This window comes from Myxine glutinosa, chromosome 5 (assembly GCF_964187855.1).
Source record: "Myxine glutinosa chromosome 5, kmMyxGlut1.1, whole genome shotgun sequence".
NCBI classification, from domain to species: Eukaryota; Metazoa; Chordata; class Myxini; order Myxiniformes; family Myxinidae; genus Myxine; species Myxine glutinosa.
The window spans coordinates 12,443,642-12,459,511 of NC_136265.1; the positions used below are offsets into that span (position 1 = coordinate 12,443,642).

General features: G+C 41.9%; 1 protein-coding gene across 1 annotated transcript in view; it reads left to right on the plus strand.

Moving 5' to 3' along the window:
• Window positions 1–14,171, plus strand: part of LOC137427954 (tolloid-like protein 2) — a 161,818-nt gene extending 147,647 nt beyond the window's left edge. Inside the window, exons 16-19 of the mRNA XM_068117809.2 lie at window positions 6,539–6,749; window positions 8,719–8,842; window positions 11,528–11,581; window positions 14,035–14,171. Of these exons, the coding sequence (XP_067973910.2) occupies window positions 6,539–6,749; window positions 8,719–8,842; window positions 11,528–11,581; window positions 14,035–14,080 (435 nt within the window). The 3' untranslated portion in view covers window positions 14,081–14,171. The remainder of the gene's footprint in view (window positions 1–6,538; window positions 6,750–8,718; window positions 8,843–11,527; window positions 11,582–14,034) is intronic.
• The last annotated feature ends 1,699 nt before the right edge of the window (window positions 14,172–15,870 follow it).

Below are 15,870 nucleotides of genomic sequence, written 5' to 3' on the forward strand. Positions count from 1 at the left end.
AGAGAATTTTTCAGAGAATCAGACAGATCATTGATGAAGATCAGGAATAGGACTAGGCCCAGAACTCTGCCTTGGGGTTCTCCAGCCTTGACAGGGGGAGGAAATAAAAGGATCCCGTTGAGAGAATTCTGCGCTAAGTTCCTTTCTTTTGTGACATTGATGGACGTGCTCAGTGAGAACATCAGAGATAGAGAACTATAGGAGTTCCTGTTCACAGACGACAAGAAAGAGCTGCGGGGAAGAGTGCCGGAATGTCAAGAGAGCTTAGAGAGGCAGGGATTGAAGGTCAATATTATAAAGACAGAGGTAATAGGGTGTGGTTAGACATCTTTAGATGATCATGTTTCTGTGTATTCTCAGAGTATCACCAAGAGAGAGGTTGAGGAATGAAGAGATACGTACTAAGAGAGGTGGAGTTGTAAGTATCACAGAAAGGATTAGAGACGAGCTTGTGGTGGTTTGGACACATGATGAGGGAAAAGGATGAACAACCAATCAAGAAAGAATGGAATGAGCCAATTGGAGGGAAAAAATGATCAAAAGGACGGAGATTGAGGTGGAGGGAGGTCGTGGAAACAGATTTGAAGAGCGTGGGATGGAAAGAGGAAGATGCGGAGGACAGCGTAGTCAGGCAGCTTAGGACCGGATTTGAGATGGATATGGACATTCCAGACAAAAGCGCCAATTTTTTCCCACATGTTACCCGTTACCTTAGCTTTCCATTTTTGATAGGAACCACTTCCTCCAAATACATTATGGCGGCCATCTTGGATTTTCAAGATGGCCGCCATGTAAAAATATATATCTACCAATATCTAAGCTTCTCAGCTCCCGGTGTGTACCCCGGTTTAGAATAGGTACACTGTATCCCTGCACATCGTAAGAGGCGACTAAGAGGGTTGGCGTCAGGAAGGGCATCCGGCCATAAAAAATTGCCTCAAACAGGGAACCATGATTGTCATGGGGCCCGCAAGGCTAACCCCCGCTCTAGCGGGGAAAATGGCCTTAAAACGATCATTCATTCATTTTCATTCATCTAAGCTTCTCAGCCACTTAGGGTCACAATCTTGGCATCTAAACATACATTTTCTGGGTCAAGGAATACAACTATACCATTTAGAAAAGCAACAGACGATTTTTATTAACACAAAAAGAAACTGAACATAAAACTTGAAAAATAAAATAAAACGGAATACTGTTCATGTACCATCGTCATTGAAAATACTGCAAGGACTGCAACTATATCAACTGTGAATGTGACAGTATATTGTCCTCGCACACCACTGCACATGCATTTTATTCCCAGCCTACTTCTCACATGACAACTGCAGAGTTCAGTGCACTTCGAACGTGCCTTTCTGCATGCGCACCGAGCGCCACATCCACTTTGAATCTTGCAGCTGCATTTGACTAGTTCACTACAGGCCTTGGAGACCACAGGTAAGATGTTCCACACAGGAACCCATGAATTGCTGTCCTCATCGAGAGTCCAGCCCCAACCTTCTGGAGTAGGTGCGTGTTGTTCAATCTGTTCACTGGTGCACCATATTCCTGCCTGATATGCAACTCGCTTTGTGTGCTGCAATAGTGCATCCCTGTGTTGGGGGAAGTCTCTCCATTGTCTTCCCCTTCTGGCAAAACAGCTCCTTTCTAACTTCATCCACATGTTGCAGATCACTGGTCTTGTCATACAGGATAACAGTGAAGCGTTCCAGCAGCTGGAAATGTTGAGCACCAACCTCTACTTCTGTGTGAGGATGAAGTGCCATGTACAGTCACGTGAAAAAGTAAGTACACCCCATGTAAAGTTTTGACTTTTTCAACATATTTCAACATACAGCTATTTGATCTTCATTTCAACAATATTGATAGATAAAGGTGACATAATATAACAAATATCATGAAACATTTACATTTTGTAGTCAATTGTATAATTTAAATAAACATAAATGCAAATTTCGCATGTGGAAAAAGTAAGTACACCCCCACATTTATCACTACTTCAAATACCTAAAATTATAATCAGGTGCACCAGCTCATGTGCAAATGATTAGAACATCGTTCGAGAGGATCTTGGAGGAACCTGTCTTATTTAAACCTCAGACATTTAGTTTGGTTTGCTCTTTGTTGTTGAAGTGTGTGGCGTCTCCATGCCTAGATCAAAAGAGCTCTCTGAGGCCTTCAGAGAGAAGGTTATAGATGCCTACGAGTCTGGGAAGGGATTTTAAAAGATCTCCAAACAATTTGAAATCAATTATTCGACTGTCCGGAAGATCATCCACAAGTGGAGAAGATTCCAAACAACTGCCAACCTGTTCAGGCCAGACCGCCCCAGCAAGTTCAGCCCGAGAGCAGACCGCAAGATGCTGAAAGAAGTCTAGAAGAACCCCAGAATGTCATCACGGGACCTACAGGTAGCTCTTGCCACTGTTGATGTCAAAGTGCACGAGTCTACCATTAGAAAGAGGCTGCACAAATTTGATCTACATGGGAGGTGTGCCAGGAGGAAACCTTTGCTGTCCAGAAAGAACATCAGGGCAAGACTAAAGTTGTCAATGAACACCCAGGCAAAGACCAGCACTTCTGGAACAATGTGCTCTAGACAGATGAGTCAAAGGTAGAGCTATTTGGCCACAGTACCAGAAGACATGTTTGGCGAAAACCAAACACAGCATTTGACCACAAGAACCTGATACCAACTGTAAAGCATGGTGGTGGAAATATTATGGTTTGGGGCAGTTTTGCTGCATCAGGGCCTGGGCAGCTCACCATCATAGAATCCACTATGAATTCTTCATTGTACCAGAGGGTGCTTGAGGATAATGTGAGGCCATCTGTCGGAAAGTTGAAGCTCAACCGAAGGTGGACCTTGCAACATGACAATGACCCTAAACATACCAGTAAATACACCAAGGAATGGCTGAAAATAAAGAAATGGAGGGTTCTGGAATGGCCAAGTCAAAGCCCGGATCTAAATCTCATTGAAATGTTGTGGGGGGATTTGAAACGAGCTGTGCATGCAAGAAACCCCTCAAACATCGCACAGCTGAAAGAATTCTGCATGGAGGAGTGGGCAAAAATTTCTCCCAGTCGATGTCAGAGACCGTTAGACAGTTATAAGAAACACCTACTTGAGGTTGTTTCTGCCAAAGGGGGCAATATCACCTATTAGAGCCAAGGGTGTACTTGCTTTTTCCACATGCGAAATTTGCATTTATGTTTATTTAAATTATATAATAGACTACAAAATGTAAATGTTTCATGATATTTGTTATATCACCTTTATCTATCAACATTGCTGAAATGAAGATAAAATAGCTGTATGTTGAAATATGTTGAAAAAGTCAAAACTTTACATGGGGTGTCCTTACTTTTTCACATGACTGTAGGTAAAGACACATGTCACATCATCATAGCAGTTCCAAGCCTCCCATGCTGACTTCTTGCCTCTTCCAAAGTAAGCAGATGTTGTATCGCATCCCGTGAAACTGTGAAAGATAGGGAGGGCTAGGGATTTTCCCCTACCCAGGTCTTCATAGATATCATTGATGTGATGATATGTGAAGTTCTTGCCCGTACCAAAGGCAACCCAAATGCTCACATCTTGGCACAGGGTGATCAGTTGATGGGACTTGCCAATGAGAATCACCACTACATCCGTGTCAACAGTGTCCACCAGACAGTTGGTACAGCCATTCTGAAGAGCATCCTGTAAGTGGATCAGCAGCCTGGTGTCCGCTTCCTCATGATCACAAGGTGCCATGGATCGATCGGTTCCTCAAAGAATAGCTGTGACACCAGATGTGATGATGATTTCCTTATCTTTTGGGCAATCCATAGTAACAATCTTGTTGGAAAGGAATGCAAGCAGCTCTTGTTTGTTGGCTGAATTACGTAAGAAGTCGGCCCAGTTTCCTGGGAGCTTGTTCTTGTTACTCCCGCCAGGGAGTAATGCATTTGATCGTGTCCGTGTGTGTGTTTGTGTGTTTGTGAACACGATATCTGGAAAAGTTCTGAACGGATTTGGATGAAAGTTGGTGGGATGATTGCCCTTGGGATAAGGAACAAATGATTAGTTTTTGGTGAAGCTCAGGATATTATTCCGGATCCAGGAATTTTTTGAAGGATTGTTTACCATTGGAAGACAGGGTTCATTTTTTTTTCACATTATCTTCTATATATTCTAAATATATATCTGTGCAGTGTCTGTCTTGTGTTGTCTTGTCTTGTGTTGTCACTGAACTACTCCCTCAAACTTTTGTGAAATCGTACTATTCCAACTTGACCCACGGCGGGAGTATGCGCTCTACTGAGTGGCGTTCTAGTTCAGGCTTGTTCCTTGCTTGTTCAGGCCCTGAGACCATCCATTTCCTGAAGGCTGAAGGATTTTCAGTCAGACCGACTACACCCCCAGAACCCTTGACCGCTTCATTATTTTGTTCATGCGCTTGGTCGATTGGGATGGTCGAGATTCTGTTGGTGGTTTTGTAGATGACCCAGTGACTGTGCTTCTCAAACTCTTTGAGAATGGGTGCAGGCAGACTCCATGTCTCGGACGTGTATTGGAATCCACCGTGCATAATTGTGGTGATTTAGAGAGAAGAACCATGGAACCAAGGCCTTGAGGCTTTCAACATACAGAGGAAAATTCCCTCATGGTGTGATCTGATGAAGATGAGTCCCAGGAGTTCCATGTTGAGAACTGTATCCCAGTTCTGGAATGTTGGACTCTTCCGTATCATTTCCTGCCTCCACGCCTCCTTGGCTTCATCGCTGTGTGTTCCCTCAGTGTGCAGAAAAGCATCCTCCCGGAGCTTTGCCAGTGCCAAAGCGGTCACTCGGTGAGTCTGCCTTGTTCTGGTCAGATGTGAGGCCTTCAGAAACGAGTCGTCGGTGCCTGATGACGCAATGGCAGCTTGTGTCAGCGCATTGGTCCATCCGGATCCCTCCAAGTAGTCACCGTACGTTTTCCACATCGCCATCTCTATGTGCAGGCCACCAAACATTGCTATGAACTTATCCTCTCCGTGTGTGTCAGGCCAGTTCCACTGAGTGAACTTGGCAAGAGCACAGAGTGGTGCATCAAAGGCTATAACTGGTATCTGTCCATGATTGAGAAATTCTGTAGCCCAATATAAATAAAATATAATAACCACCTTTAGAGGCCATTTTTCCCCGCAAAGCGGGGGTTGGCCTTTTTCAGGAACCGTGGTTGTTGTTGTTTTTTTTGGTCCCCTTTTTGAAGCAATGTTTTATGGCCGGATGCCCTTCCTGACGCCAACCCTTTTTGCCGCCTTTAACGACAAACAGGGAATTACCAGTGAACTGGTACTCAATTAGCCGACCTCGGAAGGATGTACAGGCTGAGTCAACCCCCCTGGCGTTAATTCAGCGATCGACCGGGATTCGAACCCAGGATCCTAGGTATCCTAAGCCGGCACCCTAGCCGCTAGCCCAACACCAGGGACAATGTAGCACATTAATTCCATGTATTAATTCCCAGGATCCTAGGTATCCTAAGCCGGCACCCTAGCCGCTAGCCCAACACCAGGGACAATGTAGCACATTAATTCCATGTATGTTCATAGCTGCAGTAGCTGCCTTCTCATATAAAATGGGGCAAGAGCTGTGTAAGGGTGGTGTGCTGATCTGCTGATGCATCGTGCATAGAGGCATGGAATAAGCACCACTGGCAATGTGCCCAGGGCTCTGAAAGAATTAACGTTATTCGGGAAGGAGCTGTATGGTTCTGACTTGTCCCCGCTTCTTTGTGCATTGAGTGGGCATTTCAGAAGCTCTGTAGTCTTTTCTTGACACATCAAGCACATGTTCCAATCCATCATGCTAGTCAACCTGAAAATAAATAAAATTATTCATTTCTTATGAAATAATCATCCTATAAAACATGTCACTTAACTTCTCCATCTGTTTTACTTATTTTTCTTTCCCCGTGGTTGATGGAACTGTTCCGCCTGAAAAAAAACCTGAAAATAACCAAGCCTTGTTTTATTTTTGACCAAATAACCAATCTGACACTATCCTAAATGGTATAGTTGTATTCCTTGACCCTGAAAATGTATGTTTAGACACAAAGATTATGATCCTAAGTGGCTTAGAAGCTGAGATATTGATAGATATGTTTTTACATGGTGGCCATTTTTTAAATCCAAGATGGCCGCCATAATGTATTCGGAGGAAGTGGTTCCTACCACAAATGGAAAGCTAAAGCTATGGGTATCATGTGCGGAAAATTTTGCGCTTTTGTCCAGAACGTCCACATCCATTTGCTAAGCCGCCTGACCAGAGGAGATTGGAGAAGGCGGACCGTGGTGGCCAACCCATAACTGTTGAGACGAAGGTGCCCGGAAGAGGAAGTGTGTGCCTTGTAGTGAGAAGATGATGAAATTGATCGATTAAATTAATTTGCTCTGTCCTAACCTCATTCCTACCTTTAGCTTCATCAAAAGATCTGCCATATTTGCATATGTAATAAGTAGATGGCCCATAATTGCATATTCCTTATTCATTATCTCCACAGCTCAACCAGGTGTTTGCAGTTTTGAACTCCACTGTAAAAGTCCAGCGTTTCACACCGGGAAGTGTGGTCGCCGAAGTCGTTATCCTGGCGCCACCCAAGCAAGTCGTACTCCCTGAGGAGTACACATCTCGACTACATGACCACCTCGTCACCACCAATGGTGCACTGGGGAACTTTACCGTTGATGTAGAATCCATCAAGTTTTATCAAGGTGAATTATTACATTATTTGCTTTTCAATGTTATTACCCATCCCCAGCACCTTAATCACATCTGCCAATCGTTTTGCCAATCTATGAAGGCATCTAGACTTTCCTGAATCTGAGCACCACCAACTCTGCAATCTGCCTTACCTCCAGGCTTAGTGTCATCTGTAAATTTGGAAAACAGATTCTTCACCCAACTATCCAAATCATTGATGTAAATTTTCTACCATTTAAAACACAATATCAGTTTGTGTGTTTCCACAGACGTCTGTCCCCCTTCATAAGGGCAGGTTTTGAAGGCCAATCTTTTAACACGAATGTGTGTTCACCGCAGTCTATTTTTGAGGATAAAACAAACTCGAAAAACGTCTTCCATAAATGAGTAATAGTGTTTCTTCTATTGGAATTGTAGACGGTGGCTTGCAAACCGAGCCTCAAGGGCGGTGTACAGAAACGTTTTTTTAAAATAACAATTAAAAATAGCGCCACAAAGATTCAACAAAATTAAAAATAACAAACAATAAGTTTTTAATAACAAATAATAATTTTTTTTTTTTAAATAACAATAAATACAAGGTGCAGGGAGGTGAAATTCGCTGAACGTGATGTGCAATATGCGGAGAGTAAAACGAGTGTTCATTTACGTCTGTAGGATGTCTAATAAATAAAGAAGATATAAGCACACCTGACACTAGGCCCAGACTTCCGACTTTGGCACGTTCACGTGGCTGTGCCATCGAATAAACTGTTCCAACCCGTCATTTTTGATGGGATTTTTACTGGTGAATAATAATGACCCCCTAGTCGTGACTCCTGAAGTTCCACACAACGTGTAAATATCCTCGCAGCAAGACATCCTCACACTCAGAGCCACTCTTTGCTTCCTATCACTAATCCAGTTAGCGACTCTTACTCTACGAGCCACTCCACAAGCCCTCACCTTAGCTAACAACCTTATTTGTCGTACCTTATCAAATACCTTCTGATAATCGAGATCTACTACATCCGCTGCCATTCCTAGCTCTCTCCTCATACCCTCAAGGTTTGCCTTCCAGAAATCTAACAAACTTACTAGACTATCCCAAACTCCAACTGTTAACAGAATCCTTGCACACACTGTATGTTATGGTCACTTGATCCTAAATGCTCCCCTACCTCTACCATATTGGGATCATTACTGGAAAAGATGTCTAACATTGCACTCCCCCCTCGTGGGCCTATCTACTAACTGGTTGAATACGCAATCCTGGACTCGATTTAGAAAATCCTCATCTGCTCTACCCTTTCCATCTCAATATAAACTCCTATAATTAATACTCTTCCCTTTACACAGGCCTTTCTGAATTCTTCATGAACTCTTTTTTCCTGCTCTTCCCTCACACCTGGTACTAGTCCCTGTCCTAAAAAGCACGCTGCAAATATCTGACTATTGTTATGATCTCCGATCTTGATTCACTCAAAATCCTCAACATTCATTCCCTCCTTAATGTCAACCATCCCTTTCTCTCGATACATATTGTCCTTTACCCAGATTGCACCATCTTCCCCTATTACACTTACACGTCTTGTATCATTCGAGGCCTGTCCTCAAATTTCTCTCTTCATTACCTCCGCCACAGAAGGTAGACAGAGGTTATGTTTTCACCACCGTTATGACATAGTGAAACAGACAGGCATAACATCGGCTTTCTGTATGTCTTGATCGTCTGTACATTGAGGTATTCCTGATAACGTGCACTATCCATTATACAGCTGTTCTGTAATGTGGCTGAAAGTTTGGACCTTGGACCTTTTGTTCAAAGACAAAATCTCCAGTTGTGGCTTTTGCCATTTTACAGTAGGAACACATTTCAAACATGATACATCCCGTATCCAGTGGGTTCTTCAACCACAGTTGTGAACGCATTCCCACCAGGTTCTACACAAGCTCACTGCCTCACCAAGTTCATTTCAACAACTTCCTTTTTTTTTACAGAAAAAGAAGGAGACCCACCTTCATCTACCAACGTTGCTGTGGTTGTGCTGGCTGTGCTCCTGAGTCTGCTTTTAGCTGGTTGTTTGGCAGCTGGTGTATTTGTACTCTACGGTAAATTATTCAGGTGAGTTAAATAAATCATTGTAAAAGAAATTATTGTTATTCCTTGAACTTGAATCGGGTCATCCCTCAAGCTTCTCAAAGAGGCAGCGACTCACCAATCTCAAAATAGCACCAAGTGGGTTGTTTTGAAGGTTCCTCCATGCCATCGTGTTGGAGAATGATGGGAACACGATGATATTGCTGTTCTGTCGAAATGCTCCACTCGAGGAGATGAGTGAGCTAGTATGGAGTTCCTCTAGGTGCTTCACTCGAGGAGACTAGTGAGCTAGCATGGAGTTCCTCTAGGTGCTCCACTCGAGGAGACGAGTGAGCGAGGATGGAGTTCCTCTAGGTGCTCCACTCGAGGAGACGAGTGAGCTAGCATGGAGTTCCTCTAGGTGCTCCACTCGAGGAGACGACTGAGCGAGGATGGAGTTCCTCTAGGTGCTCCACTCGAGGAGACGAGTGAGCTAGCATGGAGTTCCTCTAGGTGCTCCACTCGAGGAGACGAGTGAGCTAGGATGGAGTACCTCTCGATGCTCCACTCGAGGACATGAGTGAGCTAGGATGAAGTTCCTCTTGGTGCTCCACTCAAGGATATGAGTGAGCAAGGATGGAGTTCCTCTAGGTGCTTATGTAAATCCTTTGAATAGGATTTACATATCGGCTAACTGAATTCAATTCAGAGATCAACATAGGTCATAAGGTCAACATAAGCCAAAGGTCAACCACCTTTTTCAAATTTCTAAAATCCTCAATTTTCATCCGATTGACTTGAAATCTGAATAGGATTTTCATATAAGCTAACTGAATTCAACCACCAACTATTTTTGAGATCAGCATAGGCCAAAAGGTCAACATAGGCCAAAGGTCAACAACCTTTTCAAATTTCTAAAATCCTCAATTTTCATCCGATTGACTTGAAATTTGAATAGGATTTTCATATCAGCTAACTGAATTCAACCACCAACTATTTTTGAGATCAACATAGGTCATAAGGTCAACACTGGCCAAAGGTCAAACACTTTTTTCAAATCTCTAAAATCCTCAATTTTCATCTGATTGACTTGAAATTTGAATAGGATTTGCATATCAGCTAACTGAAACCAACCACCAACTATTTTTGGGGTCAACATAAGCCAAATTTCTAAAATTGTCAATTTTCATCAGATTAACTTAAACTTTTAAGACGATTTGCATATCAGGTCACTGAATTCAACCACTAATTATTTTTGAGGTCAAAAGGATGCTCTACTGAGTGCCATTCTACTTTGTTCTGTTTTGCCACGTATCGCTCTATGAGTGATTTTTCATTTGTGTGTTTGTCTGTCTACTCACTTATACTTGCCGACAGGTCACAATTTCAAACCAATCTTCACAAAACTTCACCAAATGGTAGAGTTCGTGGTCCGACAAAATTCTATTTATTTTTGAGGTCAAAAGGTCAACATAGGCCAAAGGTCAACAACCTTTTCAAATTTCTAAACTCAATTTTCATCCGATTGACTTGAAATTTGAATAGGATTTTCATATCAATTAACTGAATTCAACCAACAACTATTTTTGCGGTCAACATAGGTCACAAGGTCAACATAGGCCAAATGTCAATATAGGCCAAAGGTCAACCACATTTTTTCGAATTTCTAAAATCCTCAATTTTCATCCAATTGACTTGAAATGTGAAGAGAATTTGCATATCAGGTCACTGAATTCAACCACCAATTATAATTGGTACTTCTATTTGTATTAGATTGGAAGTATACTTCAACATTATAATTATAATTGGAAGTATACTTGAACAATAATTATTATTGAAGTCTAAAGGTGAAAAAATAGGTCAACTACTTTTTTCAAGTTTCTAAAATCCTCAATTTTCATCTGATTGACTTGAAATTTGAATAGGATTTGCATATCAGCTTACTGAAACCAACCACCAACTATTTTTGAGATCAACTTAGGACAAAAAGTCAACTTAGGCCAAATTTCTAAATTTGTCAATTTTCATCGGATTCACTTAAAATTTGAAGACGATTTGCACATCAGGTCACTGAATTCAACCACCAATTATTTGTGAAGTCAAAAGGATGCTCAACAGAGTGCCATTCTACTTTGTTTTCTTTTGCCGAGTGTCGCTCTATGAGTGATTTTTCATTAGTTTGTCTGTCTGGCTGTCGGTCCGTTTGTGAACAAGATATCCCAAAAAGTTATGGACGGATTTGGACGAAACTTGGTGGACAGGTTGTGTGTGAGACAAGGAAGAAGCGATTCAATTTTGGAGAAGATCTGGATCCGGATCCGGCTAGTAGAATTTTTAAAGTGATTCTTCACCATTGGGAGATAGGGCCAACAACGATACAAAGCAGGATATCTCAAAAAGTTGTGGACGGATGATTTTGATTAAATGTGATTCTGTATTGTGATTTTCTGGTCCACTCCTCTGGGATACAAAACGTAAACTGTTCACCTGGTGGAGGTATGCTCTCTGTGTGCCATTCTAGTTATTATTATTTCATTATTATTATGATTATATTATGATATTATATGATTATATATATATATATATATATATTTATGAAATATTTATGTGATAATATTTATGTGAGAAAATAAGATGAAATAATCAAAGTAGACCAAAAAAAATGTTTTTAAAAAAACCTGACTTTTTCATTCCGTGAAAAAAACATTTTGTTCTATTTGATGTTCGCAGAAAGAGAATTGAACAAGACGACCTTACCAGATTGCAAGTGACAGCAGCTCAGAGGTGGGTAGCGATTCGACGATCAAACAATGCAAATATTCCAAACATCTCTTGCTCACACAATTTAAAGGCTCAGGGTTCCAGCCAGCCCTGGCAATGTGGCACAGTGTCTCCTTTTGGGCCCCCAAGTCAATGAGTGGTTCCGCAAAATATGCGGAACACATTTGATTTACACCTGCAGTCGATGTACCTACCACTCACTATACCCATCCCAAGATCCTCCTGTTTGTTACTTGCAAAATCAAAGATTTTTCAAGTATATTGGTTGGTCTTGTGTGTTATTCTGTCTGTTTGTCTGTCTGTCTCTGTCAATCGCCTACAGGTCACAATTTTAATCCGATCTTCCCAAAACTTCACCAAATAGTAGAGTTGGTCAAAAGAAAGAAACCTATTAATTTCTAAATTTGTCATTTTTCATCCAGTTGACTTCAAAGTTCAAAGTTGAACAGCATTTGTGTAATGAGACATTAATTGGGAAACCAACTATTTTTGAGGTCAAAAGGTCAAAGGTAAACAAGGTCAAATGTCTAAAATCATCAATTTTCATCTGAAAAATCGTCAATTTTCATCCGATTGACTTGGAGGTTAAACAGCAATTGCACAGTGCATCACTGAATTGGGAAACCAAATTTTTTGGGGTCAAAAGGTCAAAGCTCAACTCAAGGTCACAGTTCGAAAATCATCAATGTTCATCTGCAAAATCGTCAATTTTCATTTGATTAACCTGAAAATTAAAGAACAATTGCATCTTGCCTCACTGAATTGGGAAACCAACTATTTTGAGGTCAAAGGTCAACTCAAGGTCAACCTTCTAAAATCATAAATTTTCATCCGATTGATTTTAGCTGTGATTACGATCGTCAATTTTAATCTTAATGAAATGGACAATTTGATGTCTCCATGGAAACTTTTAAGGGAATTGGGGTGGATTTTGCAAGTATCGTGCTCTGCACGACATCTTTCTTGTTTATTTCTTTGGAACAGAAAAATCCAATGAAGAGAGTCCAATGAAGAAAATGTCACGTTTATCGGTGTGGTTATATCTATGCTTCCCACAAGCCACCATTAACCTGTTATGTGAACAAACTCTCACATCAGGTCTCCCAATTTTGCGGCAAGGCGCTTCGTCTCTACACATCTATTTAGGCAGGATGGAGGTAAAAGCAGACACGGTTTAAGATGAGAGACAATCTCCAAACTCCTTTATTCACATCAAGAGCATTTGTGTACTTTCCCACTCGGCTCCCCGAGATGTTCGATCTTCTCAAAGCTGGGTTTTGATTTCCTGTTGACTTCAGCATCTCTTCTGGATCTGAACCCATGTTTTGGTTTTCAACCCGTGCCTTGTAACAGTTTGATTTTTTTTAGATCCCTCCCAGAGGTTTAACACGCATTTCCCATACCCAAAAGTACCCCACACACATGAAGCGAAAAAAGAGGTTAAGCAATTGGGTCACTTTTGCCTGTCAGTCAAAATCGTCAGTTTATGATCGAGGAAAAACTCGATTTCAATTGAATGTTATATTTTGAACACGAATCGGAAAACTAATCTGTGGTTTAGCAGTGCTTTGGCTCTGATTTCATCCCGATCGCGCATGCGCACAGAGTAAGGTAATTGTTTTTGTCTGTCGACCTGTCTGGCAGTGAAAAAAAAAATTGAAAATCATTCCAAACAGGAAACTTACTGTTTGGATGTCATAAAGGACACAAACAACAGGCACGAAGAACTAATGTAACGTGTTGGATGAGGTGGTGTAAAAGACGCTGCATCAACGGCGGTAAACTTCTGAAATATTTTTTCTGCAACCTTTGAAATCTTTATTTTATTCCGATTGTTTTTTTGTTTTTTTTAAAATACAGAATCGAGGCTCGTGTAAGAGCTATCACATTCGACATGAAAATATGCACAGACACACAAAACATGCAATGAAGGGAGCACCTCGTCATCTTATCCTGGCCTAGCTTCGCAGAATGATGAATGCCCTTCTTGCTTGGCTGGTATTGTTCATTCATGAACAAAAACCTCGTCACATTAACGTTTTCTCGAATGCTTCCGGAAATCTGTATCCCTCAGACCATAATCAAAGTAGTCCCACAGCAAATTCCATATGTACTTCATTCAGGTAGTGCTGTGGCCATGTTTATAAATCAAGGTTTAAATTTATGACAAGTTGAACACCTTCATTACTCTACTTTTATTCCTGGAACATGTAACACCTGCTGTGCTAAACACTTCCTGCAACTACATGTCTGTTAGAAATTTGTCTTCATGGAACACTATTCTCATGATGCATCACCAAAACACGATTGACCTCGAAATCTCAGTACACTGCCCTGATCAGCTGTTGATCTTTCTAGAACCTTGTGGAGATTTCCGCTGTTTCCGTCCCTGACGAATGGCAAAACGTACCCACGAATCTGTCTCTAACAGTTTGTTTATTCTGTTGTTGTTGCAGCACTGCTTCAAACGTCATGGGTGAAGAGCTTGTCTATGACACTTAATGCCTGAGGCAGCACTGCATTGTGACACTGGCCACAACATATGAAAAGCAGAAAGTAAAATATAGCCTAATGAAAATGCCTGAGGGGGTAATGGATTAATTAATTAGGTAGTTATTTCTTAATGTGTGTGTTTAGATTGGTTTTCTTCTAATTATGGTAAACTGGCCCAACCGAGACAGACCACCAATGAATAGGGAGGGGGGGGGGGGCGGGGGGGGGGGTGATGATGTCACACACCAGAGACTTTTAAAAAAAACTCACGATTTGCTTCACTCACTCAAAAGGGTCTCGCTCACTCGGCACTTTGCACGATCGACCATCCTGCCTTCCTTCACAATTTCCTTACCAGCTCGCCTCTCCTTCAGGCCTGCGTGTCCCCCTTCCCCCCTTCCACTTTACCCTTGGCTGTTCTGCACACTTGGCTGTTTTTTGTGACAGGATGGCCTCGAGGAATGCACAATCGCCTCTAAGCTATCTTGCCGGTGTTTGAATCTCGGCCCAGTTTCACGGTTCGGCTGATTCATCAATGTGTGTTCCATCCCTCGGATGGATATTAAGCTGGTGTTGGTCTGCAGGCATTGGTTGTTGGACGTTAAATATCCCATGGTGTCCTTCGCGAAGAGTAGGCGAGCAATCACGGGCACCCGGAACAAAAAAATTCTTGCCCTAACCTCACGTTCCCCCTGTCCCAAATGAACAAAATGCAAAAGGGTCAACCCCCGACGGAGGTCGCTATGCCTCCTAGCTGGGCATGCGGATTAGTTGTAGTCGTTGTAGTGGTAGAGCTAGAAGTGACCTCACAGACGTGTGTGGGGAATAGGGAGCCTGCTTGTGGGACCAGTCCACAATGCCTGGGGTTAAGGGACGGTCTTACCTCTATCCTTACAGCCATTCGTTCCCCTTTCACTTTAACCTTTTTGTGTGTCATATGTTCCCCCTGTGTGTCCCCTTTCCCTCCCTCCCAACCCACCTTCTACTGTGCTCCTAACTAGACTCGGCGGTGTAATCGTTAGAGTAGACGCTTTGAGTCTGGGAGATTGGTGATTCAAACTCGGCCTAGTCATACCAAAGTGTTCCTCCATTTGATGCCATTTCCGGGTTCAGGTAAACGTCCCCTCTACGCTTAAGGCCATTTGGCAGAGTTCAACTAGGGTTCGATTCCTCTAGGACCCAACCCTGTCGAGCAAGCATTACAAAACCTACAATATACATGTTACTGTGGCGTATTACCTTATTTGGTGATGTATATTTTTGATTTTGGGTTTTTTATTGCAATATGGTTTTAATAGTACTGACATGAAAGGTGATTTCGGAAACTTTTTCTATTTTGCACTTAAAATATGTTTCTGTTGTTTCTGAAACTCCACAAAGCGTCTTTATTTGTTTTCCTTTTTATCTCTGCTCTAATCTGAAATTTGCACTCCATTCACTCTGAATTGTTTATGTCTTTGGATATTTCAACACTTCCTACAAATATCTATGTAGAATGGAGCAAGTATATCTATGTTCAGGCACTAACGTCGTGGGTTTGAATCCCCTTCCCAGGAATAAGCACCTTGTTAAACTCGGACAGTGTACAAGAGGTTTATTATAGACTAGTGGGGTCACCCGTGGGAATCCCATGGGCATGGACATGTGTGACATTTCGACATATTGAGTTTGATGCTGCACTTGCACATTCAGTTTCACAAAATGGTTACTGCCAATTTATCAGATCCACAAATAATGTAATCTACACAATGTATTTACTTCTGATAACATGTGAATGCATGTGCCTCCACATGGGAAAT